At 47.1% G+C, this 26,957-nt stretch overlaps 2 protein-coding genes across 2 annotated transcripts; both read left to right on the top strand.

The window, feature by feature from the left end:
- Positions 1–790: 790 nt before the first annotated feature.
- WDR62 (WD repeat domain 62) lies at positions 791–20,885 on the top strand. The gene is made up of 28 exons (XM_070949363.1): positions 791–811; positions 1,504–1,561; positions 2,685–2,855; positions 3,594–3,728; positions 3,994–4,176; positions 4,262–4,422; positions 4,887–5,061; positions 6,257–6,394; positions 6,560–6,735; positions 7,460–7,551; positions 8,556–8,681; positions 8,991–9,058; positions 9,735–9,856; positions 10,106–10,181; positions 10,501–10,612; positions 10,982–11,045; positions 11,298–11,420; positions 11,504–11,643; positions 12,370–12,422; positions 13,003–13,164; positions 13,773–13,915; positions 14,590–14,711; positions 16,149–16,274; positions 17,361–17,487; positions 17,598–17,679; positions 19,582–19,648; positions 19,931–20,016; positions 20,580–20,885. The coding sequence occupies exons 2-28, from the start codon at positions 1,547–1,549 to the stop codon at positions 20,832–20,834; spliced, it is 3,300 nt and encodes a 1,099-aa protein (XP_070805464.1). The 5' UTR covers positions 791–811; positions 1,504–1,546; the 3' UTR covers positions 20,835–20,885.
- A 3,519-nt stretch (positions 20,886–24,404) lies between these two features.
- Positions 24,405–26,925, top strand: OVOL3 (ovo like zinc finger 3). The gene is made up of 4 exons (XM_070950040.1): positions 24,405–24,507; positions 25,095–25,243; positions 25,984–26,167; positions 26,642–26,925. Exons 1-4 carry the CDS (start codon positions 24,405–24,407, stop codon positions 26,923–26,925), a joined length of 720 nt encoding a protein of 239 aa, XP_070806141.1.
- Positions 26,926–26,957: the final 32 nt, after the last annotated feature.

A 26,957-nucleotide genomic window follows, 5' to 3' on the forward strand; every position in this document is an offset into this window, starting at 1 on the left:
AATTTATTAGGTTTGCTTACGGCTGCCCACTCCAAAAGACCCTGGACAAGTTACAAAATCCTTTTCGTTACCCAAACTAGATAACATCCTCAGTGCTATTTGGTCCCTGCTTCATGGCCAGAAGAAGGAAGTTACCTGCCATTAACCTTAATATTTTTCCATAGTTTCTCCCCACGAGAACACGCCTAGTAATCCATCCCACAGGCTCAGATGTTGTCTGTGGTTTTCTCTTGCAGCTCTGAAAGACTTTTGGAAGCAGTCATATTAGTGTATATTCATGGTGGTGACCCTTTGAGAGCTGTATACAATGAAATTTCATTTTAATGTTTGCCGATTAGTGTACATTTAAAGTGACAATAAAGTTATTCCAAGTCTAAGTTCCTCCCGTTTTTAATGAAATGCCAATTCTCTTTAGGGCCCAAGCAGGGAATGTGTTTAATTTTCATTGCGTTTTCCGTTAAAGGGGCCCATATCACAAATCACGCTTGCTTGTGTTGACAACTTGTTCAGAAAAAAACATAATTTAGCTGCAGTTTCACCAAGTTCAGTTCTGAGATATGATTTAAAAGAGTTTCCAGGTTTTTCGTGTTCATGGCCAGAGGCCTTAGCGCCTTTGGCTTCGTGTCTTTGAAAGCAACAGGACTGTGAGTCCAATGAATTTTCGCCTATGAAGGGTTCTCAAATTTTTCTTCCCCTTTTGAATCCTGGGAAATTTTCTCCCATGTCAACATTTTCATCTTTTCCTCAGGTGTGTGGTTGTGATTTTCAATCCTCAGAAGAACAAGCAAAGGCACATCTTTAATACAGCCAGGTAAGCCACAATTTTCATGTTGATTTTGAGCCTTCCTGAAGCTTGGGGAGTTTTTCAGGGAAGGGTCCTGACAATGACGTGGACCACGAGGTTCAATTAGTCAATTAACTGGGGACAAGCAGTGCAGGAAGCATTTTTTGTACTTTCCCTACAAATGGTGGAGAAATTGTCAGTAGTAGAAAAAAGTGTTGCACTCGTTGGATAAAAAGGTCTGGGAGAGCAGGATATCAAACATGCTTTGATGTCAGCCAGCCAATACGGGTAGTCCTCAACTTACAGCAATTATAACTTACAACAGTTTGTTTAGTGACCGTTTGAGGTTACAACAGTGCTGAAAAAAGTGACTTACGATTGGTCTTATGACATCTCCATGATCAGAATTCAGGCACTTGGCAACTGGCATGTACTTATGATGGTTGCAGCACCCCACCGGGGTGTGTGTGTGTGTCACGTGATCCCCATTTGTGATCTTCCCCCAAAGTCAATGGATTCACTTAATGACTGTGATTTGCTTAACAACTGTGGCAAGAAAGTTCCTAAAATGGGGCAAAACTCACAACTGTCTTCCTTAGCAATGAAAATTTTCAGTTCGATTGTGGTTGTAAGCCGAGGACTACCCTTAGTGGATGTATTCTACTAGCATTTGTTTCTATGGAGACAGAAAGTAATGAAGGTTTTTCTCTCTTCTTAAGGAAAACCGTGAGCGCTTTGTCTTTCTCTCCTGACGGGAAATACATGGCCACTGGAGAGGTGAGTAACTCTTTTAATAGAGAATACAATTAAAAAGATAAAAAGCAACACCAAGTAAAAATAATCAGCAAAATAGGTTTTTAAAGGTGTCGCGAAGAACCGCTCTACTTATCAACTCTTCACGCTGTTAACAGTCAACAGTTGAGTTTGCTCTTCTTCCCCGGAAGCCCTGTACCAGAAGGCCCTTATTATAAATCATGCAGGATTACCCCCAGTGGGAATGGCATGCCTAAGAGGCCTTTATGATGAAACAGGAAGAGCTTGCTTAAGGATGAGTGCGGATTGAATATAAAAGCCAACGGCCATTAGGAAAGAAGTGCGCTGAGGCAGGCCAGTGAAGAGAAAGAATGAGTGAGAATCAAACTCATGAAAACAATTGAATGAGGAAAGAGGGAACGGGCCAAGAGAAGCTAAAGAGCAAAAGGCTAAACAAGCACGTTACGGAAGTGATAGGACCACAGATAGAGTGGCATGGAGACGCATGGATTGAAGCTGGTCTAAACTACATTTGATATGTTTCCTTTGTGCTTCCTCTCTCAAGATTTAGATTTTTTTCGCTTCTTTCTTTCTGAATAGTGCGAAAACAGGACTTTGTGTAGTCTTTAAGGCAGCTCCTTGGTTGAGTTGACTGGTGATCAGATGAAGGCCTGTTCTTATCATTTATTATCCTGCCTTTATTATTCTTTCAAATAACTCAAGGTGGTGAACATACCTAATACTCCTTCCTCCTCCTATTTTCCCCACAACAATAACCCTGCGAGGTGAGTGGGGCTGAGAGAGGGGGGACTGGCTTAAAGTCACCCAGCCAACTTTCCTGGCTAAGGCAGGACTAGAACTCCCCCTCTCCTGGCGATTGGCCCAAAGTCACCCAGCTGTCTTTCATGCCTAAGGCAGGACTAGAATTCATCATCTCCCATTTTCTAGCCTGGCACCTTAAGCACTAGACCAGTGTTTCTCAACCTTGGAAGCTTGAAGATGGGTGGACTTCAACACCCAGAATCCCCCAGCCAGCGCTGCTGGCTGGGGGATTCTGAGAGTTAAAGTCTACCCATCTTCAAGCTACCAAGGTTGAGAAACACTGCACTAGACTAAACTGGCTCTCTTCTGGGTTTTCTGCCTACAGAATGGGTATCAGCCAGCCGTACGAGTCTGGGATGTAGAGGAGAAGTCCCAAGTGTCTGAACTTCATGGCCACGAGCATGGCGTGGCCTGCGTGGCCTTCTCTCCCAGTATGAAATACCTCGTGTCGGTCGGGTATCCTCATGACATGAAAGTGAACGTGTGGGATTGGAAGGTAAGAAAGGCTCCTGCAGAAGTTAAGAAGCCCTCCGTGGGGAGGAGGCCACGTTCGCAAGTGTCTGGAACACTAGCATCTCCCATGCGAGTCAATGTACCGATTCTACAGCAGAAGAATCAATCCAGATATAATGGGTAGGAGAACTTAGATGCTGTTCTCCCATCCTGACAATCCTGATATGACAGGTTAGGTTTTGGTTTCGCATGTTAAGAGAACTGCGATGTTATGGCTTGGTCATTCGGTCATGGTTAAAAAAAGCCGCAGTTAGCATTACGTGGCCACCCGCCCAGATTTACAAACTCTGTTTTCAGGATACAGGTACTCCTTGACTTGTGACCACAGTTGAGTCCAAAATTTCTGTTGCTAAGCGAGACCTTTGTTAAGTGAGTTTTGCCCCATTTCATGAACTTTCTTTCCAGAGTTGTTAAGTGAATCATTGCAGTTGTTAAGTGAGTCACATGGTTGTTAAGTGAATCTGGCTTCCCCATTGACTTTGCTTGCCAGAAGGTCGCAAAAGGGGATCAGGTGAACTCCCCGGGACACTGATTGACATAAATGTGAATCAGTTGCCAAGTGTCTTAATTTTGACCGTAAGGGTGAAAACTGAAAAGTCCCTTTTCTTTCAGTGCCCTTGTAACTTTGAAGGATCATTAAGTGAATGGTTGTAAATCGAGGGTGTATTTCTGTCCTGTGCACATCTTACCGCAATTGCTGGGTGGTGTTGATTCCCCACAGAGCGATACCCTCGTTGCATCCAACAAAGCCTCCTGCAAAATTATGGCCATTTCCTTCTCAGAGGACAGTTATTTTGTGACAGTCGGGCACCGCCATGTCAAGTTCTGGTTTTTGGATGGCCCCAGAGAAGTTAAGGTAAGGCTGCACCTTACACCAGGCGTCGTGTCTGACCTTGGCAACTGTAAGACCTGTGGAGTTCCTGAGCCAGCCACCAGGGCATTCTGGGAGTTTAAGTCATAAACATGAGCCAGTTGCCAAGTGTTTGAATTTTGATCACATGACCACGGGGGAGGCTGTGAAAAACGGCCCCAAGTCTCTTTTTTCCAGTACCATTGTGCGTTTGAACAGTCGTAAGTCGAGGACTACCTGCCTAGACTGTGACGATCCCTGCCTTTTACAGATCAAGGAGACGGTTCCACTGGTGGGTCGCTCCGGACTCCTCGGGGAGCTCCACAACAACACCTTCTGCGACGTGGCGTGTGGGCAGGGCAAAATGGCCGGCATCACCTTCTGCATTTCACACTCGGGGCTGCTTTGCCTTTTCAACGAGAAGCGTGTCCTGGAGAAATGGATCGATCTGAAGGCAAGTAGGCTGTTTCGGCTTCTACGCGACGGACGCTTGCTCCTTTGGGATCGCCCTCAAGGCATATTTCCCTTCTTCCCTCCAGGTGACGCTGGCCAATTGCATTTGTGTCAGCGAAGAATTTATTTTCTGCGGCTGCGCTAACGGAACCGTGCGCCTCTTCCAAGCACACAACTTGCATTACCTCTCAGATTTGCCCAAGCCGCACCACCTGGGCACCGATGTAGCTACAGAGCCCATCCTCAGGTACGGCGTTGGTCAGTCTGATCTGGAAAATACAGGGGCATCCGACAGGGCCATCCTTTTGTGCTCTCTTCACTGCCCAGAATCACCTGGCCAGCTTTCATGGCTAAGGCAGGACTAGAACTCCCAATCTCCTGGTGATTGGCCCAAAATCATCTACCCAACTGGCTTCTGTGCCTAAGGTGGGACTAGAACTCACTGTCTCTCAGTTTCTAACCTGGAGCCTTAACCACAAGACCATAGTGGCTTCCCCAAACATTGCTTTTTTCTAGCTCCAGATCCTGCATCTGAATAAAGCCCTCAGGTATAGGCTTTTTGATTCTTTGGGAAGACCCATCTTTCCACGACAAATTTTTTCCCCCAACCACAGCCAGAGCAGCTAATAGGTTTTGTGGAAGTTACAATCCAGCGCATTGGATTCTCTTGTGCTTCCCACTCCTTCCCCACCTGTCTTTGGTGTTTTCCAGAAGGTCGGATGCCTCCTTTCCAGATGCTATTGCTGTCGTCTTCGACCCTCGCCGTCACTGGCTCTCCTGTGCGTACAAGGATCACAGCGTCTACATTTGGGACGTGAAGGACTTCAGCCACGTCAGGAAAGTGTGGTCTGATCTCTTCCACGGCTCTTTTGTCTGGAACGTGGAGGTAAAGGGCTCCTTCGGCTGGGAAAGGAGGGGGACACCATGAACAAAGTGCTTCCTGGAAGCCAGGATGGGTGGCGTCCCCAGAAAGTCTTTTGAGTTGGAAGGGAGGTCCTCTGCTCCCTGAGCAGGTCTCCCTGGTCTGCAGAGCTCAGCCCCCATTGATTCTGTGACAAGGATGGTCAGGTCAGCAGGGATGAAAAGAAACCGATCCCCATGGGGCTCTCTAGAGCAGGGGTGTCAAACTTGATGTAGCCCCGACACGCCGGGGCTGTCATTCTGGCAGGACTGGGGAGGCCGCTTACCAGCCATCTTGGCTGAACACCCCGCTGCAGCCTTTGGCAGGGCCAGGAACAACTGAGCTTCAGGGCCTCTGTTTGCAGAGAACCATCCATCAGCAGGACTCACAGGCCGAGGGGGAAGAGCCTTGGAATGCAATGTCGGCTGGCTGGAACTGTGAGCGGAACTCAGCTTGTGGGTGGAGCTGCGGGGTGGAGTCACGGGATGGAGCGGGACACTTTAAAAGGTGGTGGGGAGCACTACGCAATAGCGCTGACAATGCTTCATTCTTCAGGGGTGTTTATTGGATCGTGCCGGAGCACAGGACCAAGGACTCTCTACTACACAGACAGTAGTTGTTTGGAGTCTTATTTTACTGTGCCATTCTGGAACCTGACACTCAATTTCATGGAGGGCAAGCAGCCCTCCCGAGCTCCGTTTTCACTGGTGGATGATTGCAGGAGGCCGTGGCAGCCAAAAACGGAGGTCGGGAGCCTGTTTTCACGGGCAGAAACACCGCAGGCCAGTCCTTCGCTGTTTCCAGGGTGGCCCTGCGGTTGAGATCTAAGTAACCCCTGGGCTGGATCCAGCCCCCGGGCCTTGAGTTTGACACCTCTGCTCTAGAGTGTTGATAGCCCCACTTGTCCTCTTGTTGCTCTGAGTTTGAAGATCATCAGTGTTGATGTTCCCACCTGTCTCTTGTGATTTTTGCAATATCCTTTCTCCAGTTTCAGTTCCTCCCAAAGAATTTACACCAAAGAATTCACATGGGCTCCATCTTGGGTTTATCCTGTGTTTGAAGATGATCAATGTTGATATTCCCACCTGTCTCTTTTGCCATGAACTATATCTTAGGTTTATCCTAAATTTATATCATCGGTGTCGATATTCTCATTTGTCTTTTGTGGGCTTCATCTTAGGTGTATCCTGAGTTTGAAGCCCACCAAGGCTGCTTGCCCCCAGGATCCTTTCTAACGTGTTCCTCAGACAGCACTATACGGTTTTGGAACTTGGAAAACAACACGGATGGACCTTTCAAGAAGAACGTCTACAGTGACGTAAGTTTCTCACCTTTCTCACAAGGCGGTTATCACATCGGCTTCCCCTCACTAACCAGGCTGAGTGTATTTCAAGGGCCGAAGAGAATTAAAACCTCTCCCTCTTGATTTCCTTTCAACCGGCTCTCTTTCGAAGTGGCTTGATGCATTGTTTCCTCCCTAAAGAACTTGCTGAAGATTGTGTACGTGGAAAAGAGCACCCAGTATTTGCAAGACTCATCGAATTTGCTGGAGCGAAACGACAACGTTGGCTACCTTGACATAAAATCCGGCGTCCGAGTGATGCAGATCAGCCCTGATGGTCAACACTTGGCCTCTGGGGACAGAACCGGAAATCTGAGGTGGGTCTGGGATCGGCTTCCTTCTCTGGTGGGCATCTGTCTGCTGCTGTACCCACTTATGCTTCTCTGTCCCTTCCACCCTGGGATAAAACTTTAGTCTGACACTCACAGCAGGCCAAGGCATCGACTCATCCATCTAACAAGTACCAGGTAATCCTTGACTTACAACAGTTCTTTTAGTGACAGTTTTAAGTTACAATGGCACTGAAAAACTTATGACTGGTTTTCATACTTATGGCCGTTGAGGTATTATTCCCTTGGTCACACGATCAAAATTCATATGCTTGGCAACTGACTCACATTTATGACGGTCGCAGTGTCCTAGGGTCACATGATCCCCGTTGGTGACCTTCTAACGATGGGGCAAGCCAGGCTCACTTAATAACCATGTTACTAACTTAACTGCAGTGATTCATTTAACAACTCTGGCAAGAAAAGTCATAAAATGGGGCAAAACTCAGTTAAGAATTGTCTTGCTTTTCGGGCTCAATTGTGGTCATAATTTGAAGACTACCTGTAGATCATTATCTGGAAATTGATGGCCATAAAATCTCAAAAGCACACTTACTGATTTCACTCCCTCCCCAATGTTGGACCATCAGTTATGGCCAGTAGATTTTAGTATTTCTGACAGGTTTTGTACTTCTGATTCTGTACCCCGTGCTCTCGGAGAAGTAAAGTTCACTTTTAAACCGTTTTAAAACATTGTCTTTTTATCTTGCAGGATACATGAGCTAAAATTCATGGCAGAAGTGATGAAATTTGACGCCCACGATTCGGAAGTCCTCTGCTTAGAATATTCCAAGCCAGAAACAGGTTGCTTTTTAAATCTGGAAATTTGTGCAGATGAAATTTTATATTTTTTATGTCACACGTATCCAACCTGCGACCCTCAGGCTGCAGGCAGCCCTGAACAGCTAGTAATGTGGCCCCAGTAGGTCGTAAACTTTGAACATTATTATGTGATGTTTTTCTTCTAGCCAGGTTTTCCCTACGTAACCAAGGTTTTTTGCAGCTCCAGCTCAGTAGAATCACATCTACTGATGTGATTTTTTGTAGCTGGAGCTACAAAAAACCTTGGTTACGTAGGGAAAACCTGGCTAGAAGAAAAACACACATAAACCCTACGAAGAAGTAAGAAAATTGATATTATTATGTGATTTATATACATTATATTATGTACAGATAGTCCTCTACTTATGACCACAATTGAGCCCAAAATTTCTGTTGTTAAGTGAGACATTTCTTAAGTGAGTTTTGCCCCATTTTACGGCCTTCCTTGCCATGGTTGTTAAGTGAATCCCCGCAGGTTTTAAATTAGTAACACAGTTGTTAAGCGAATCTGGCCTCCCCATTGACTTTGCTTGTCAGAAGGTCGCAAAAGGGGATCACATTGCATCACTGCAACCGTCATAAATATGAGTCGATTGACAAGTGTCTGAATTTAGTGACCATGGGGAGGCTGCAATGGTCGTACGTGTGAAAAACTTGTCATAAGTCACTTTTTTCAGTGCCATTGCAACTCCCAACAGTCACTAAATGAACTGTTGCCCACCTGTATTTTGTATGTGGCCTCCTCACTCAGTGTGACCCAGGCAAGCTGAAAGATTCGATACCCATGTGTTGTGTTGTGTTGTGTTGTGTTGTGTTGTGTTGTGTTGTGTGTACAGACCCACCCACCCATCACACACACACACACACACACCTGCTGGCCAAGGTATCTGAACAATTCTATCATGGCAATTCTTGGGATTTTCGGGAGCAGCTTTAACTCCCTTTGAAAGAGATGCAACTAAAGGTTTTTCCCCCTCTGTCCGTAGGCCTTGCGCTCTTGGCCTCAGCGAGTCGAGATCGGCTAATTCACGTACTGAATGTGGGAAGTGATTACAAACTAGAGCAGACCTTGGACGACCATTCCTCGGCTATCACAGCGGTCAAATTCAGTGGTGAGTCAGCTCAAATAACCTTCCCAGAAGCCGCTGCATAAGACCACTCGGTACAGAGTCCTGTGAAAATCTGTTTCTTAAATCCTCCTGACCATCTTTCTCAAACTATGTGGGCTTAGGGATTGCAGGAACATGAAGCCCAGTCTTCCTGCAGGAAGGAAAAACTGGGCTTTATTTTAGGGATGAAGCATAAATCTAAAAAAATTATTAAATGCATAAATCTAAAGTTATTATAAAAGATAAATTACATGAACATGAGAAGGCTGATCTGTCTTTCTTTTCTCCATCAATTTCCCTCCCCCCCAATAGGAAATAAGTGCATTCAGATGATTAGCTGTGGAGCTGACAAAAGCATCTATTTTCGCAGCACGCAAAAGGTTCTTAGAATTATTTATCATTATATTATAAAAACATGCAATTACAGTTCTTAGCTGGAGGGCTGTTTGGGCAGAATAGAAATAGATATGAAGACTAGAATCGAGTCGGCTGGAGTTGCTGCGTAGAAATTGAATATATTTAATTAAACGTGAGCTGTTGAGTCCCAATTTGGTGGCCTATGGGGGTTGTGTTGGCCGTTTGCTTTAGGCTGATTTAAGGAGGTTATTTAAGAAAACTTTCCTGCGCAAATTTATCCAAACAGCTGATGGTCTGGAAGGACTGCCATAGGATATAGTCTGCATTGATCCCAAATTGCTGTGAGGGGGTCTCTGCTCTTCTCCCAGAAATCTGGATGAGGCATTACAAAATCAGACTAGGCTGCATTTGTATTCCTAAAGCTGCTCTTTGTTCAGAATTTCTGGTAATAATTAGCAGAATATTGCTGATTTTCTCCGTTTTGTATTAAAATGACCTTTCCCTTCCCTGTAGTCACAGTGTATAGATTCACTCTGCCTATATCCTTGGTGGGCTTATTCTATAAATCAGTTGCTTTTCCAGTTGAGACCCAGCCCCGTTTGGAGGGTTCCTGGTTTTGGGGTGATTGTTACCCATAATCTTAAAATGTCTGGATGAAAATTCCTACCCCATTTTAGAGGGTCTGCTTCGTCATTCCAGGTCGGAGGTGGAATTAATTTTATCCGGTCTCATCACGTTGCTGAGAAGACTGCTCTGTATGACATGGATGTGGATATAACTCAGAAGTACGTCGCTGTGGCCTGCCAGGACAGAAATGTCAGGTGAGATGCTCTCTGGAATTGCAGCATTTGAGGTCATCCTCAGGATTTTAATTCCCGAGTGGAGAAAATAAGGGAGGCTGGGATTGGAGTTCAGTCTTAGGGGAGGAAGGAACCAGGGGTCCAGTGGAGACCAGAGCCTCCCAAGAGGAATGGTGTCTTCTGAATGGCCCTCTCCTGCCCGTAAGACCTCTTGCCTTGAGCCAACCAGATTCTTCAGGTTCTGAGGCCAGCTTAATTCTCCCCTTCCAGGATCTACAACACGGTCAGCGGGAAGCAGAAGGGCTGCTACAAAGGGGCCCACAGTGACGATGGATCCCTGCTCAAGGTGAAGGAGAGGCACAGAAAAATGTCTTTTCCCCAGGGCAAAATTGGGGACTGGTCATTGCTTGCAGTAAGGGATTTTTTTTCCAGATGAGAATTTAATGCCTCAAAGAGGCTCAGGAAAGATAAAAAATTTGGCTAACTGTCCCTCGGCCAGTAATTTTATTTGTACATCATCCAGAGTCCCTCTGTGAGGGAGATGGGCAATTTTTAGATAGATAGGTAGATAGAGAGGGAGGGAGGGAGAGAGAGAGAGAGAAAGAGAGAGAGCGCAATCTGCAGAGAAGAGACCGTTTAATGTCCAATTTCTGATCCCTCTGTAGGTCCAGTTTGATCCTTCTGGAACATTCCTGGCCACTAGTTGCTCAGATAAAAGCATTTCCATCATCGACTTCCGCTCTGGAGAATGTGTGGCCAAAATGTTTGGACACTCAGGTTTGTTTCTCAGTCTTCCTATTCTGAATTTCTCTGATTTCTCCCTTTGCTTGCTTCCTCTTAAGCGTGTTATAAACTTGCATGCCAATTGCAAAGGCACATTCCCAAAACATTCCTGTGTCAGGACAAGGCCACTGTGAAACCCATAGGCCTCTTCACTCTGTGGGGAAGCATTTCATAGTCCCTCCTTCATCTTCTCCTCATATGTAGAGGGATGTTCTCTCATAATTCCTGGCCCTCGTGGAAGCTGAGGAAGATCAGCTCAGAGGTCCATCCTGTGAACAGGAGTGACACAGATGATACCCAGAAGACCTTCCTTTAAATTAATCAAGGGGAACAACACAATAATTCACTTCTTCCGCATTGCAGAAGTCATCACGGGGATGAAATTTACCTTCGACTGCAAACATCTGATCACCGTCTCGGGAGACAGGTGGGCAGTTTGGTCTCTCCCAGGTGCACGTACGGCTTCAAGACTTGTGAGATTCCAAGCTCACCCAGAAAGGACAGTGGGGGAACTGAACACACATTGGGGTGTGGTGACCAGTTTTGAGGGACAACCACTTCTGGATGAGGCTGCCTGTGCCGTGGGGCTGCTTCAGATCCAGGCTGGAAAGACCAGCACGGGTGCCCCACACTGGCAGGTCTCCCTATTTTTAACAACATCTGTGCTCTTCTTCTCCAGTTGCATCTTTGTGTGGCGCCTGAGCCCTGCAATTACTGCTTGCATGAAGCAGCACTTGAGGGACCTAGAACAGATTCAGGAGCAGCAGGAGGTCGGGGACTCTGCGTGGCCTCCCCGGGTCAGGTACGGACCAGCCTTGCCCCTCGAGTCCACGAGAAGGGCAGCCCTTCCCTGGCGGTCTAAAGAAAGGGATACTTCCTTTCCAGGGTGGAAATGTTTGAAAGGGTCTCCCGCATCAACATGGTTGATTCAGACCTGGAGGAGGAGGAGGAGGAGGAGGAGGAAGAGGAAGGAGAAGAGGGAGAATTAGCTCTGCAGACGCCAGTTAAAGATGACCCTGACCCAGGTACGTCTTGGGGCAAGACACACCCAGCGTTATCTCAGCTAGTGACAATTTTCTCTGCTTTTGTCATTTTATATCTGATGATTTTAATGCTTGTTCATGTTTTATTATCCTGTGAGCTGCCCAGAGAGATGGGCAGGAAGTAAATTTAATAATAATAATAATAACAACAACAACCTGTAACACCATCCAACATCCACATATTCCAGGTCCTTGGAAAGGACTCGATAGGTAGACATAAATGCCAAACCCAGCCTGAACATTTGGCTGACTGTGACGAACCATAATCATTTATTATTATTATAACTTATTAGTCTCCAAAAAACCCACCTTACTTGGAACTGCCGATATACTCAGACGCAAGAGGAACACTGACAGTCTATCCTTTTTAGTAGAGATTGGACAATCGCTTGTCTGGAATGGCATAGGGTCTCCTGTATGAGCAGGGGGTGGGGTGGGGGGGTTGGACTAGAAGACCTCCATGATCCCTCCCAACTCTGATATTCTGTTATTTCTTTTAATAACTTTCTCTTTTTTTGGAGGGGAAATTCAACCCCCTTCTCCTTGTTACTATGGAGCACAGCTTCTTAGACATGTTGCGTAAACTTTCACACTTATTTTTAGATTATGAGATATATACAGGGGGATTCCCTGTACAGGCTGTATACCTTCACTGTGCATCCGTCTGTCCTAATGTGGTTTTTCTCTTCTTTTCATGCTGCTTCCCAGCTCCTGTTTGTATCCTGACCAATGGCAAAATGCCCATGTGGGCAAAGAGACTGGTAGGTTGCAGGAGATGGTCGAGTTTGTCCCATAGAGGGCAGGGAGACCTAGATTTCTGGAGATGGAAGAGAGCACAGCTACTAGTATAGGTAGTCCTCGACTTACATCCACAGTTGGGACCAGAATTTCCATTCCTAAGCAAAGCAGTCGGTAATTGAATCGTACCCGTTTTTTTGCCATGGTTGCTAAGTGAATCATGGCCCAAATTTTGATCACGTGACCATTGGACATGCTGTGACACTTATAACTGTGACAACAATCTGTGGTCATTTTTTCCAGTGCTATTGTAACTTCAGCTGGTCACTAAACGAATGGTTATAAGTCGAGGACTCCCTGTAATAACGAGCGATGTGCTGCTTGGCTCCGCTGGGCCCACCCCATGCCAGCCATTCTTTCATGGCTTCAGCTGGCCTTCCCCCACCTGGCCCTTCAAGTGTTGGGACTGGCAGGCACGGAGGTCTCGCCCATCCGGAGGGCCCTTGCCCTCCACCCATGCAGATTTTTGCTGGGGTTTTTCCAGCTGGCTGGCGGGGGTGGTGTGACCCCTTCTCTGGGCGTCTCCCTCTGTTTCCTTCCCAGCTGGGTGAAGCCGACCATTCGGAGAGCAGCGCCTTTCCCGCCAGGGTGAGCTACCAGCCTCAGGGCCGCTGGGCTGAGCGAGCTGACATGCAACCCATCAAAACCTTCCTGGAGGCCGACTTGAGCTACACCGAGGTGGACACGGACCGGCTGGTTTTGGAGGTGCTTCTCGGCGGGAGAGGGTGGGAGGGGGGCCTGTGGTCTGCTTGGCTGAGTGAATCCCCCTCCCCTTGTCTGAGGAAGCAGAGCTGGAGCTGGAACAGACCTTGGAGGTCCTCTAGTCCAGCCCCTTGCTCAAGCAGGAGACCCTGTACCATTTCAGACTGGTGGTTGTCCAGTCTCTTCTTAAAAACCTCCAGGGATGGAGCGCTCACTATTTCTGGTGGCATGTTGTTCCACTGGTTAATTGTCCTCACTGCCAGCAAGTTTCTCCTTCATTCTAGGTTGATTTTCTCCTTGATGAGTTTCCATCCGTTGCTTCTTGTTCTGCCTTCTGGTGCTTTGGAGAATAGGTTGACCCCCCTCTTCTTTGGGGCAGCCCCTCAAATACTGGAATGTGGTTCAGAACACGGAAGGCGCATTTGTTTTTCGCGCACATTAAAAAAAAAACCTGATTTTATTCTATAAAATTCAACTCCTATTCAGCCCTTTGAATTATTAGACAGTCATTGGACCGTATTTATCCCCGCGCCCTCTTAATCACGAAGGGCTAGTCCTGAGAAGGAGTTAATTGAAGGAAAGGAAGAGAATGTTTTCGCTTCGCCACACAGACTGAGAATTCTCCCGGTAACATCACCGAAGACTTCAAGCAGCCAATTCTGTCTTCTGACGAGGACACCGCTCAGGAGCTGGAGGGCAGCGGGACCACCCACCACGTCTCCCAAGCAGACAGCAGCTCTTCCTTCGGGGACAGGTTGGTTTTTCTGCAGACTCTCTAAGCAGACGTTCTCGCAAAGAAATCCCACTCAGCAGGCTGTCCCAGACTCAAGCGACGAGGCTGTGGAAGAGGCTTGGTCCTTTGGCCCAGGGGTCTCCAACAGTGGTGAAATCGGAACCGGTTTGCTACCGGTTCGCTGGCCGCGCATGCACAGTGTGCACAAAACACGCGCACCCATGCACAGCGCACACCAAACGCGTGGAAAAAGGAAGCTTTCGGAAGTTAAGTAGAACAGTGGGGGCGGGAGCAGCTGTGCCACGCGATTTAGATTCACTAGAAAGCGGAATTCCCTGCTTTGATTGTCAGAAATACCGGTTCGGAGGAATCGGTAGAAGTTTTTTACTAAAGGTAGTTTTTATCACTACCGATTCACCCGAACCAGTGCGAACCGGTAGGATTTCACTGCTGGTCTCCAACCTTGGCAACTTTAAGCCTGGAGGACTTCAACTCCCAGAAGGTTGGAGACCCCTGCTTTGGCCTGTTGTGTTCTGGAGCTTGAGAGGACCACAGACTCCGGGGCAGAGGGTCTGCGTTGTTCTCACCTGTTCAGTCTCACCTCTCAGGTTCTGCAGGACACCTGGATGGGTAGCTCCACTGTTGAGAAGCACCAGCAATCACATTCCTTATTATTTAATTTTTTTTCTTTAAAGATCAATCCATCAGCCTCTGTTTGAGGAGGAAGCTTCGAGTCCCAAAGACAAGGTGCCTGAGATAATCTGCTCTGGGTCTCCCTTGGATGCTGATCTACCTGTTTCTGGGCACCAGCACGAAGGTAAGATCTCCTGGAGGGACCTCACGGATTCTTCTCCAGATTGTATTGCATCGATTGGGTTCTTTTCATGGCGAGTCCGGCCGCTGGTTCTAGAACTCCTGTAATGTCCAACCCAGCTCCAAAGAGCTATCTGGTGCCTTCCAGGTGTGAACTTCAACTCCCACAATTCCCTTAGGAGCTGGCCAAACCTTTCTGGAGGATGCCAGGTTGAGGAAGGCGATCTGAAAGCCGGCTGTGGAAGAGGAATCGTGTTTTCTGTGCCAATGATGGATTAACTCAGGGGTGAAATGCTATCGGTTCGAAGCGGTTCACCCGAACCAGTAATGAAAATGCTTTAAAAAGTAAAAAAAAAAAGTTCCTAGATTGCGAGGCACAGCTGATCATCTGAACTTTTTAAAAACTTTTAAAAGCATTTTTTTTACTACCGGTTCGGACAAATAGGGAGTAAAAAAATGCTTTAAAAAAGAAGGGAAAAAAAGTTCCAACAATCAGCTGTGCCGTGCAATGGTCGGAACTTTTTTTTTTTTACTTTTTAAAGCATTTTTTTTACTACCTATTGCCTGAACCGGTATTTTTGTGTAAAGTGTGATAGTTTGTTTTTGAGCTCTCTCTGACTGTGAGGTCCCTGCTTGTTGCAGGGGCCATTTTGTGTGAAGTCCAGCTGTTTTTGCGTTGTGTGTGAGTCAGTTGTGTAGCTTTTGTGTTATTTTTGTGTAAAGTGTGATAGTTGGTTTCCTCGGTCACATGACCACCAAGCCACGCCCACAGAACCGGTAGGGAAGATTTTTGAATTTCACCACCAGATTAACACCAGGCCTCTCTCGGTCTTGTCCACTCCGCTCGGAAACAAATGGGAGAAAGAGGAGGAGAACTTGTGGGCTGTGTTGCCATCTGTCCCCGAAAGGGGGAGGGAGAAGAGAAAGGGGACATTTGGCAGTCTATCTCGATGGAGGAGGAGGAAGGCGGCTGGCAGGAGGGATACACATAGTCCTTGATTTACAACATTTCATTTAGTGACCATTCGAAATTACGACTACACTGAAAAAAGTGACTTATGACCGTTTTTCACATTTACAACCGTTGCAACATCCCTGGGGTCACGTGATCAAAATTCAGACACTTGGCAACTTGGCTCATGTTTATGATGATTGCAGTGTCCAGGAGTCACGTGATCCCGTTTTCTGACCTTCTGACAAGCAAAGTCAGTGGGGAAGCCAGGTTCACTTAATAATTGTACGTATGACTCGCTTAACAACTGTGGGAAGAAAAGTAAAAACTCACTTAACAAATGTCTCATTTAGCTACAGAAATGTTGGGCACAATTGTGGTCATAACTCAAGGACTACCTGTATTAAGGAAGAGTGCTTGAAACGGGGGCTAGAAACCCTCCCCCACCCTCCCAGCAGCTGAGCCTCCCCTTTGTTTTCTGCTCTGCAGAGGCCGAGCCCAAGGTGGCCAACCTGAGAGAGAACTTCTGCCCGAACGGGTTACTGCCCCAGACGCCGGAGCAGGAAAGATACCTCAAGACTCACTTTGAAACTCTGGCTGGTGACTCCCTTGAAGGTAACGTGGAGCTGGGATAGAGTTCCAAAGCACCACGACTTCATTTCATGCTACCTGTGCACAGGAATATTTCCTACTGAGGGTCAAGGCTGGTGATTGGTAGCAGAAAGAATTTAAAGGTTCTAAAGGCGGGGGGGGGGGGGGCCTGGACGTAAGTCTCTTACTGGGGCACAGGGACTCCAAACGGTTGATGCGTTTGAACCCGTGCTTGGTGTCGTCTCCCACAGAATGGAATTTTAAGCATGGAATTGTGGGGTGAAGGGGTGAAGAATCCGGCTGGCCCATGGAGTCTGGGGCCGCTTCAAGGCCACCTGCCAGGATTTACCTGTATATCAGCTGCAGGTGCCATCCTTGCCAAAGTGCCACAATGGCATATAATTCCTAGGCCAACAAGCACGGCAAGCAGCCCACACCATCACCATGGGAAGCAGGACCTGTGAGCTGACAGCTCCTACATACCATCCCCTTGGCCCCTTTCCAGAGTCAGAGGAGCCAACCCAAGCCTCAGGAGGCAAGCCGGGGCAGCCCTCTCCCTCAACTTCATGCCAGGCCTGGGGGCATCTTCTTTTCAGCTCACCTATGCTAAACAGCCAGTTTGCTTGTGGAGGAGGCAGTCCTGCAGGTACAAAATGCTCCTATTTCATTACCCAACTGGCTAACATCATCAGCAAACCACACTCCCTATTTGCACTGATGTTGCCTAGTAGGGTAATGAAACATCTGCAGAAAAACAAGCAAGGTCAGAGAGCACCAAGGAACCTTCCTCCTTCTCTCCATAGATCCCGTCTTTTCTAGCACTGATGATATTCCCTAATTGGATTATGAAACATCTGTACAAAAACTATCAAGCTCAGTGAGCACCAATGACCCCATAGTTGTTCTCCTCCTCCTCCTTGCCCTCTTCCTCCTCTCCACCAACCCACTTCCTTCTACCACTGATGATGTTCCCTAGTTGGGTCATGAAACGTTTGCAAGAAAACCAACAAGCTCAGAGAGCACCAAGAACCCCTCATATCAACCCTGAGCTACCAATATTGTCTTCTATTGGCACTGGGACAAATTCTCTGCCTCCCTCTTTGTGTACAGAGAAAATTGATGGCTGTATAAGAGATCGGCAGCCTTTTGAAGACAGTGAGGACGGGGGAAGCCCACTTCTGAATCCTCGCCTGAGCTTCTCCGCCAGGTTTCTCTCGCAGGCTCAGAAGAATTGCAGGTTGGCTGCTCCTGTTCACCTTGCCTCTCTGTTTGTGGGGAAGCTTCGCCTGGAAACCTGCTCTGAGATGGTTCTCCTCCACACAGATTTGCGGCTGCATCTTTCCCCAGAGTCTGTCCGCTGGCGCAGGTGGCCACTGCCGAACACCTCCCAGAGGAGTGCTCACCACTCAGCGATTTCGCGAAATTCAAGGCAAGTTTGTGTGGTGCAAATATTTTAACAGCCACCCACAAAATCACTGCGCAGCAATTAGATGGGTGGAACATGACATCTGCGGAGATTCTCAGTCATTCAGGTCACGGTTGTCCCAAAGGTGGTTTTTCAAGAGGCAACCGGATTTATTTGGTTTTTCCTTGAAGACGTTTCACTTCTCATCCAAGAAGCTGAAGAACTGAAGAAGCTCCTTGGTTGAGAAGCGAAACGTCTTCAAAGAAAAAGCAAAAGTCCAGTTGCCTCTTGAAAAACCACCTTTGGGACAATGGAGCATGACGTTACTGGCATTCCCTAGATTAATTCCTCAAATTTCAAATTAAATCTATTAATAGTGCTGGAAAAATTCTAGCTCTGCCTGAGATTTAAGAGTTTTTATTTTTTTTTTAATTTAGAATGAGAGAAAACTCACTTAACGAACGTCTCAGCAACATAAATGTTGGGCTCAATTGTCATAAAATGGGGCAAAGCTCACTGAACAACTGTCTCATTCAGCCTGTCATGCCCCCTTCGGACTCTGACTCTGAGATGGAAGACAAACAGCTGACAGAGTGGGAGAATGGCTCTGTTGGCTGAGGAGGAAACTGGGGAAGGGCAAAGTCAGGCTGGGCAGAGCAGGGGAGAGGTAGAACAAGGGAGAGGGGGTTCAGATGAAGACCAAGGCCCACCTCCTCCTCATCCTAGAACACGCAGGGAAGAACGCAGATGAGAGCAACGTGAGTTGCGTGGCTTACAAGGAAGGAAAGGGCCCCTGTTCCCTTCACAAGGCACACCTGGGATGGAGTTTAAAGGAGGGGCAGTTGTGAGGGCCATTTGTCAGGAACAAACACTGAATTAATCTGGTGCTGGGAGTTGTGGCCTGCATTCCTGGCATTTCCACCTGACTGTGTGGATTACTGCTGTGCTACTGTGTGCCTATCTTGTCTTGCTGGGATTATTCTTGCCGTCTGGAACTCCTTATCTTGCCCTGCTGGAGTGATTGATTGCAGTCATTCTGTTTACAGCGTTTGGACTGGATCATCTTCAGGTTTGTGGGAGAGCTTTTCTCCAGGCCGAGTTGATGCCAGTAAAGGGATACCTACCGGTTCTCTGGCTGTGTTGCCTTTGTGCCACGCTCCGAGTCATCACATAGCCATTGAGCTGAAATTTTGGGCTCAATTGTGGTTGTAAGTCGAGGACTGTCTGTAGATGCTTTGCATTCTGACTCCCATGTCTGGGATGAAAGGGACTCCTCCATAAAATGTACATGATTTGAGAACCTTTTAACAATTACGATTTCCCCGAATATCAATGGGAGGGATTTGGTGAACACTCTGGACTTATCTCTTATCTCCCAGCTTCCTGCAGAAAAGCTGGTGCATGATTTATGACTAAGAAGGGGCTTGAAAGCCTGTTTCCAGACTTCTTGAAGTCATAAAGTCAGTAGGGGAATAAGGAGCCCCATCCAACACTCCTTTTTTAAAAAAATATAACAATTTTATTAATTTATGATACAACATATCCAAAATAAATGCAAAAGCAAAAAGAAGGAGAAATAGGGAGGGGGAAAAAGAAAGAAAAGGCATCTGACTCCTTTTTGTGCAGCAGAGTAGGGTAGTAACATCAAACCACCATAACTTTTTAATTTTACCTAGTAGTTTAAACTAGCCATTTTGGTAACACCATATCTATCTAATCGGTAAAGCCCAAAATCAAAGTTTCATTTTTTTTTTTTACCTCAAGCACAAAGTCCAGAAGTGGTTTCCAGGTAGAAACAAGGGTATTTGTGTTTTTTTTGCCTTGATCAAAGCAATCACAACATTTCTGACTTGATAGGAAAACAAAGCTGCTGGCCTAGAATCCGCTCAGTTGCTATCTAACCTCTGTGACATACCTGATTTTTAGAAACCTCCCCCAGAAATACAGCCCGAGCTGAAAGGATGCCTTGATGCCAAAACATCCTGTGTTTCAGGTAAGAATGTTGACCAAACAAACAGATAGATAGTTGGAGCAACCCTTCTTTTCTTTTCTTGGGATAAAATGGGCGTGATCATTTCCCTCGTAGATGCCCTGCAAAGGAACAGCCAGCTGATACGGTCAGTTGGAGCTCTTTATCTGTCCCTTGAAAAGAATGCAGTCAGGGGTATTCCAGTCGGCTGGATTTTTGTCTTTTTCTTGGCCTTGGTAAATCTCCAAACAGGGACATGATTTTTTTTTTGTTGTTATTATTTTCCCCCTCTGTTCTCATTCTCAGAAATTCAGGATCTCCTCAGAAATTTTGAGGGGAGCTTGCAGACCCTACACCTCAAATTTCAAGAGACTTTGCAACTGTATGATAAGGTAAGGGGGTGACTGCATTTTACAGACAGGAAGGAAGAAAGAAAGAAAGAGAGGGAGGGAGGGAGGGAAGGAAGGAAGGAAGGAAGGAAGGAAGGAAGGAAGGAAGGAAGGAAGGAAGGAAGGAAGGAAGGAAGGAAGGAAGGAAGGAAGGAAGGAAGGGGTTTTCCTTGGATGGGTGTGCCAGGTTTCTAATATGCTTTGTGCTACATCAAAGGGGTCCAACCTTGGTCCCTTTAAGCTGTGCAGGCTGGGGAATTCTGGGAGTTGAAGTCCACAGGTCTTAAAGGGACCAAGGTTGGACACCTCTGTGTTATATTCTAAGATACTACTTTTATCATCTCTGCCCATAAGGTGTGATCAAACAATTAAACATGGCAGCACATGTTGAAAAAAATAGAGCTTTTAACCTCATGGCCATCTTGACCACACTCTCCTATCCCCCACCCCAGTTACTTTAGGGTTTTCTTTTTTTTTAACGACGCCATGGGAAGAGAGGCCAAGAAGTCCTTGTTTCTCCTGGGGATAGGCAGTTGGCCATGCCAGAAATCGTTCCAATGTTTCAGGTGTTTTCTTGCACCGGTGGGACTGAGGAGGAGCTCACCCACGTCCAGCACAGGCTTTCTAGCACCTTCTGCTGGATGAAGAGCGAGCTGGCGACCAGAGAGAGCAAGGATAAGCCCGCCACCAACCCCTCGTCCTTCTGGCCGATCTGCCTTCAGGAGGGCGAGGCCCACGCGCTCCTGAAGCATTACTCTGACTCTCTCCTGAATATGGTTCAGAAGAAGCTGGAGGAGGCCTGGAAAACCAGCCTGCCTTGAAGGGCCCTGTTCCTGCCCTTCCGCACATTTGTCGCGCACGGATGTCCTGAGGAGCTGAGACCGTCCGACAAGAGCACTTTACCAAAAAAAAAAAAGTTTTAAATAAAATAAAGTATTTTTGGATTGGACAGACTGAATTTGTCATGCGTGAACTTCCAAGAGGCAGCTGTGTTTTCCTGTTTCAACCAAGTTTCCTTGCCCCGTAAAAATCGACAAAATTATTATGGCATCAATTTTAAATCAGTTTATGGTTCGTCATAATTGGCTTACTGTAAATTAAACAGACAAGCTCTGTGTACTGGCTTATGTTTAAAATGTTAGCCTGTTTTCCAGTAAAAGGCGTTGAAAAGCAAGTTTTTATATTTCTCAACCTACTGCACCAAACCAGATTTTTTTCTGATCTTTCCTTCTAGTTAATCTCTTGCATATCACATTTGTTTATTTTCCATAGAGCTGGGCAATCATCCGAAAGACTTGGCGTCTTCTCATTTTCTCTTTACAGATAGTCTTGAACTTATGTCCGTTAGCTTTAACAATGGTTTGAATTAACTATGGCCTCTGAAAGGGTCCCTGATGGCTTGTAAAGCACTTTCGGCTGTCGTAAAACACACAATGCACACACACACACACACACACACTCGTGATTTCGGTGCTTGGCAACTTGTTCGCACTTACAACCTATTACCAAGTGCCTCGCATTTGTGATTTCCATTTGCAATCTCCTCTGCCAGTTCCCCCAGAATGTCATTGGGGAAACCAGCAGGGAAGGTTGCAAGCTATTGCCATCTGCCAAGAGCATTCCTTCTCATTTCTCGGTGAGCCGAAAGAGTTGCCTTCCAAAGGATTTCAGCTCCGTGCCTGCTGGCTTTTTAACAAAGGGGAACCCAATTCCAAGTGGGATTTTCATCCCCTGAATAGAGAGGCTATAGACTAGTGGTTCTCAACCTTCCTAATGCCGCAACCCTTTAATACAGTTCCTCGTGGTGGTGACCCCCAACCATAAAATTATTCCTAAAACCATTGAAAATATGTGTTTTCCGATGGTCTTAGGCGACCCCCGTGAAAGGGTCGTTCGACCCCCAAAGGGGTCGCAACCCACAGGTTGAGAACCACTGCTATAGACCATGAGCTGTGGTGGCGCAGTGGTAGAGTGCAGTACTGCAGGCTACTTCAGCTGACTGCTAGCTACAGTTTGGCAGTTCAAATCCCACCAGGCTCAAGGTTGACTCAGCCTTCCATCCTGAGGTGGGTAAAATGGGGACCCAGATTGTTGGGGGAAAGAGGCTGACTGTAAGCCGCTTGGAGGGGGCTGTAAAGCACTGAAGTGGTATATAAGTCTTAAGTACTATTATTAGTACTATAGTAAAGTAAGGAGCATGGGGGTGTCTTGGAGTTGGAGGAGACCCCAAAAAGCCACCACAGGCCACACATAAGTGAATCTCAGGCTGAAAACCCTGCTTGGATTTGGCTGAAAACTGCCCACTGAAGGATTTCAGCTCCATACCTGCTGAAGTTCTTTGGACTTCTGACTATGGAATTCTGGGAGTTGAAGTCCACACATTTCCAACTTGCAAGGTTTGAGAAACGCTGCAATAGAGCTAAGGACGAGGCAGGATTGCATTCCTGTAGCCACTTGGTTCCATGGGAAGCAGGGGGCTGGGTTTAATACGGTACAGTACTCCTCAATTTACCACCACAATTGAGCCCAAAATTTCAGTTGCATTTCAGAGGCATTTGTTAAGTGCGTTTTACCCCATTTTACAACCTTTCTAGCCACTGTTGTTAAGTGAATCATTGTAATTGTTAAGTTAGTACCACAATTGTCAAGTGAATCTGACTTCCCCATTGACTGCTTGTCAGAAGGTCGTAAAGGGGTCACATGATCCGGGGACACTGCAACGGTCATAAATATGAAGCTTCTGAATTTTGATCGTGTGACCACAGGAATGCTGCAACGGTCATGACTGAAAAATGGTCATTATTTCAGGGCTGCTGTAGCTTTCAATGGTCACTAAACAAACTGGTAAGTGAAGGACGACCTGCCCTTCACCTATTTTTGATCTTGCTTGCAGGTAAATGTTTTCCACAAAAGCTCTGTCCACAAAACGGTTGCCCAAGCTGCAGGTGAGCCATTTCCCGGGATGGTTTGTTAATCAAAAAAAAAAAAGGATGCGCCCATTAAAATCACACTGCTCCGAAACCTGACCACGGAAACAGGTTTATTCAAATCTGAGCACTGAACGAGACATGGAAATCTGGTGCTGTTTGAAAAGAGAGACCTGTTTTCTTTCAAGTGCAAAGCAGCAGGAAGTAAAATCTCGGGGACACAAGCCTCCCCAAATAACGACTCAACAACCCAGACACTCGCTGGATTAATATAGACTGATCCAGTCTAGGGATCCCAATTTGATTCGCAAGCAAAATTTGGCTTTTGCTTAAGCTGATGGTTTGGCTTAAGCTGAATTTTATTCCCAGCCCTGTAGGAGAGAGTGTGTGTGGATAGGCTCAGCTAGATGACCCTTGAGGAACAGGGTCCCTCGTACATCCTTGGCTGGGGAATTCTGGGAGTTAAAGTCCACACGTCTTAAAGTTCCTAAGATTGACAAAGGCTGGAAATGCAAAGGTTGGACCTCTGTTGCACACTGAATTATATTTCTGTGCTTAAGTCACTTTTTTTTTTTTGCTATATTATCAAATGTTCTGTGTTTGAGGCTTTTCCTTGTCCCAGCCTACCCTACCTCGTAGGATTGTTGTGTTGTTGTTGGCAGAAGGCTTAGCTGATCTTTTCATGTTCTGATTTTTGTGGCTGCTTTTGAAGATAAGATGACTTTCCCGTCCCGGTGGCAGCCAGAGGGATGGATAACTGACCTTAACTCTGCTCTCCAGAGTTAAATTGCAAGATTTGCATAGATTGAATGCAAGCAGTTGTAAGTCTGTAATTAGAAGCACCCAATATGCAAAAGAGATGCCACGGGATGTCCTCTCTCTCTCTCACACACACCCAATTGAGATGCAAATTGTCAGGATATCAAGAGTTGCTCTTTTAAATAGCCCACCCACAGAATCATTCCTACTCAGGAATAGTGTTGAGATTTTGGACTTTGCTGGATGACAGACAGTTGACGCGGTCACTTCTGGAGTCCTTCCTATTCTTGTTGGGAGTTGGGGCGGGGGTTAGAGGCAGGAATTGGGGTCCGTGGTTTGGAAAGAAAAAAGCAACGGTTTGCATTTTTTGTTTATGGTTTATTGATAATGCTGGCTCTTCAAATTGTCTGAAATTATAGACTTTTATTGGGAAGTAAGTTCGAATTATAGATTTGCCAACTGTGGGGGTTGGACTAGAAGACCTCCAAGGCCCCTTCCAACTCTGATATTCCGTTATCCTTTTCCAAGAAGAAATAAGTTGATAGGGAAGGACCTGAAGGTTTAGGAACGGGGGTGAGCCCCATAAAAGGTATTTTCTTCTTCCTGGACATGAAGTGTCTCCTTTAAGGACCTTCCATTGTTGGTCTTCACCCCCTTGTTCAACGGTGATCCTGGGAGAAACCCAAACCCGGCATCCAATCAGCTATGCCGAAGTCCTTTCTGATAAAACGCCGTAAATCGGCACAGCTAGGAACCCAGAATTGGGGTGAACTCTCGGACTGGCTCCGGGGAGACTCGTATGTACCAGGTAGGTGAACCTCCATGAATGGTGTCTTTCTGGGCAATGAGCATTATGGGAATGAGGGACTCCCACATCTGGAGGGCGCCCACTTGGGGAAGAACAGCCAGCGGGGAGAGGAAACGGTGCAAGAGAGTTTTTCTAGCAGATTCCTGGAGATGGCGGAGTCCTCTACAGGTTAGTCCCCGGTTTAACGACCACAATTGAGCCCAAAACGTCCCCTGCTAAGTGAGACATCTGTTAAGTGAGTTTTGACCCATTTTACGACCTTTCTGGCTGCTATTGTTCAGTGAATCACTGCAGCTCTTAAGCGAATCGGGCTTCTCCCCCCCCCATTGACTTGGCTTGTCAGAAGGTCGCCAAAGGGGATTGCGTGGCATTCCGTCATAAATATGAGACAGTTGCCAAGTGCCTGAATTTTCATTGCATGACCGTGGGGATGCTGCAACAGTTGTAAGTGTCAAAAATGGTCGTAAGTCCCTTTTTTCCGCGCCATTGTAACTTCGGTCAGTAGGCAAACTGTGGTAAGTTCAGGGTTCCCTGTATTTGCAACAGTACTAAACGGAGTGTCCGTGTTGGCTCCCTCGATGTCTTAGATACCGGAGCAGTCCCGGCCCTCGTCCACCCCACAATTCTCAGCCTCAGCAGCAGGAGCGAGTGGGACGGAGGAGACCCCCACCGCCTGGTCCAAAACCCACTTTATTCGCAACCATCTGCTGTGGGAAAGCATCTTCCGGGGAACAAGGTAAGGCCAGCCCAAAACTGGATTCGGGACCTTAGCAAATGCCATAAATCAAGGGGGACTCTTCACAAGCTGCCTGCCTGGTCTTAGCCCTGTCATTTTGGGGGGTAGCCCAGCAAGAGAGTTTGATATACGGCCATGAGATATTTTTTTTGGAGGGGGGGGCTGTTTGACTTTGCCTTTTTTTTTTCCCCCACATTGTTTTGGGTAATTGAATTGCCTTTTGATCCTGGCTTGTCCAGAGTTCTTTTGGTAGATTGAGGGGGACATATATATTTGGAAAGGGAGGAAGGGAAGGGAACAGTAACAGGAGAGGAGAGGAGAGGAAAGGAAAGGTGAAAAGAAAGGAAGAAAAGGAGGGAGGGAGGTGAAAAAGGGAAAAAGGAAAAGGGAGGGTGGGTGGGGAGGAGAAAAAGGAAAGGTGAAAAGAAAGGGAGGAAGAAGGAAGAAGAAAAAGGGAAAAGAGAAAAGGAAGAAAGGGAGGGAGGTGAAAAAGGGAAGGAAGAAGAGGGAGGGTGGGAAGAAGGGAAGAATTTGACCAATGGTGCAGGAAGCGGAGAGCTTCAGTCCACCAATATCTGGAGGGCCACGGATTCTCCATTCAAAGCCCACCATTCTCACAAACAAATCCTGATTGCCCAGATCTGTATTTTTTATCAACCTGGTTTGTACTGTAAATTAGTCTCTTAGGGCAGGGACCCTTCCTGGGTCATGCGCCACTCCTCCCTCCCTCCTCTTTGCAGGGCAGGGGGCTCCCCCTGCAGGTGGGCTTCCAGTGCTCCGTCTGCAGCAAATGCTTCCCGCTGCAGCGCATGCTGAACCGCCACAGCAAGAGCCACAGCCCCGTCAAGAAGCACCTGTGCCACTATTGCAGCAAAGGCTTCAACGACACCTTCGACCTCAAGAGGCACCTGAGGACACACACAGGTGAGGGCCGGCAGGCCAGCCGGGGAGGGAAACGGATTGACGTCTGCTATGGCCAAGTCCTCCACTTACAACCGCTCATTTAGCGACCGTTCCAAGTGGCAGGGCCACTAAAAAAATTAAGTGGCTTATTATTGGGGGTCACACGACCACAACTGGGGGCAGAATTCCCCCCCCACTAAGCAAGGCAGTTCTACGACGGGGGGCTTTTTTTGGCTGTGGTTGTTAATCGAACCACGGCAGTTAAGTGGTCGTTAAGTGAATCCAGCTTCCCCCATTCACTTTCCTTGTTGGAAGGTCACAATGGTCAGAAAGCCCTGCCGGTTGCCAAACATCCAAATTTGGACGTTGTGACTTTTGGGGAAGGTCGTAAATGCGAATCACAAGCCTTTTTTTCAGGGCCAACTTTGAACGGTCGCTAAACAAATGGTCGTAAGTTGAGGACCTTTGCAAACTCCCACCTGTTGCTGCCCGCAGGTATCCGTCCGTATCGCTGCTGCCTCTGCGACAAAGGCTTCACCCAGCGCTGCTCCCTGGAGTCTCACCTGAAGAAAATCCACTGCATCCCCCAGACTTACGGCTACCGGGAACGCCGGGAAAAGCTCTTTGTGTGTGAGCAGTGCGGCTTCACCTGCGGCAGCAGCGACGAGTACTATGGGCACACGCACCGGGGCCACTTCGCCAGGCCCCACCTGGGGGACGACTTCCCCAAGCCCAGAGCAGTGGCTTTTCAGCCTCAATTGCACCTTCTACTCAGGTAGATGCCAAAGCAGGCAGGTGTGTGTTTTGGTTT

This window comes from Pituophis catenifer, unplaced genomic scaffold (assembly GCF_029215685.1).
Source record: "Pituophis catenifer annectens isolate HBS135680 unplaced genomic scaffold, rPitCat1.0.hap2 SCAF_9, whole genome shotgun sequence".
NCBI lineage: Eukaryota > Metazoa > Chordata > Lepidosauria > Squamata > Colubridae > Pituophis > Pituophis catenifer.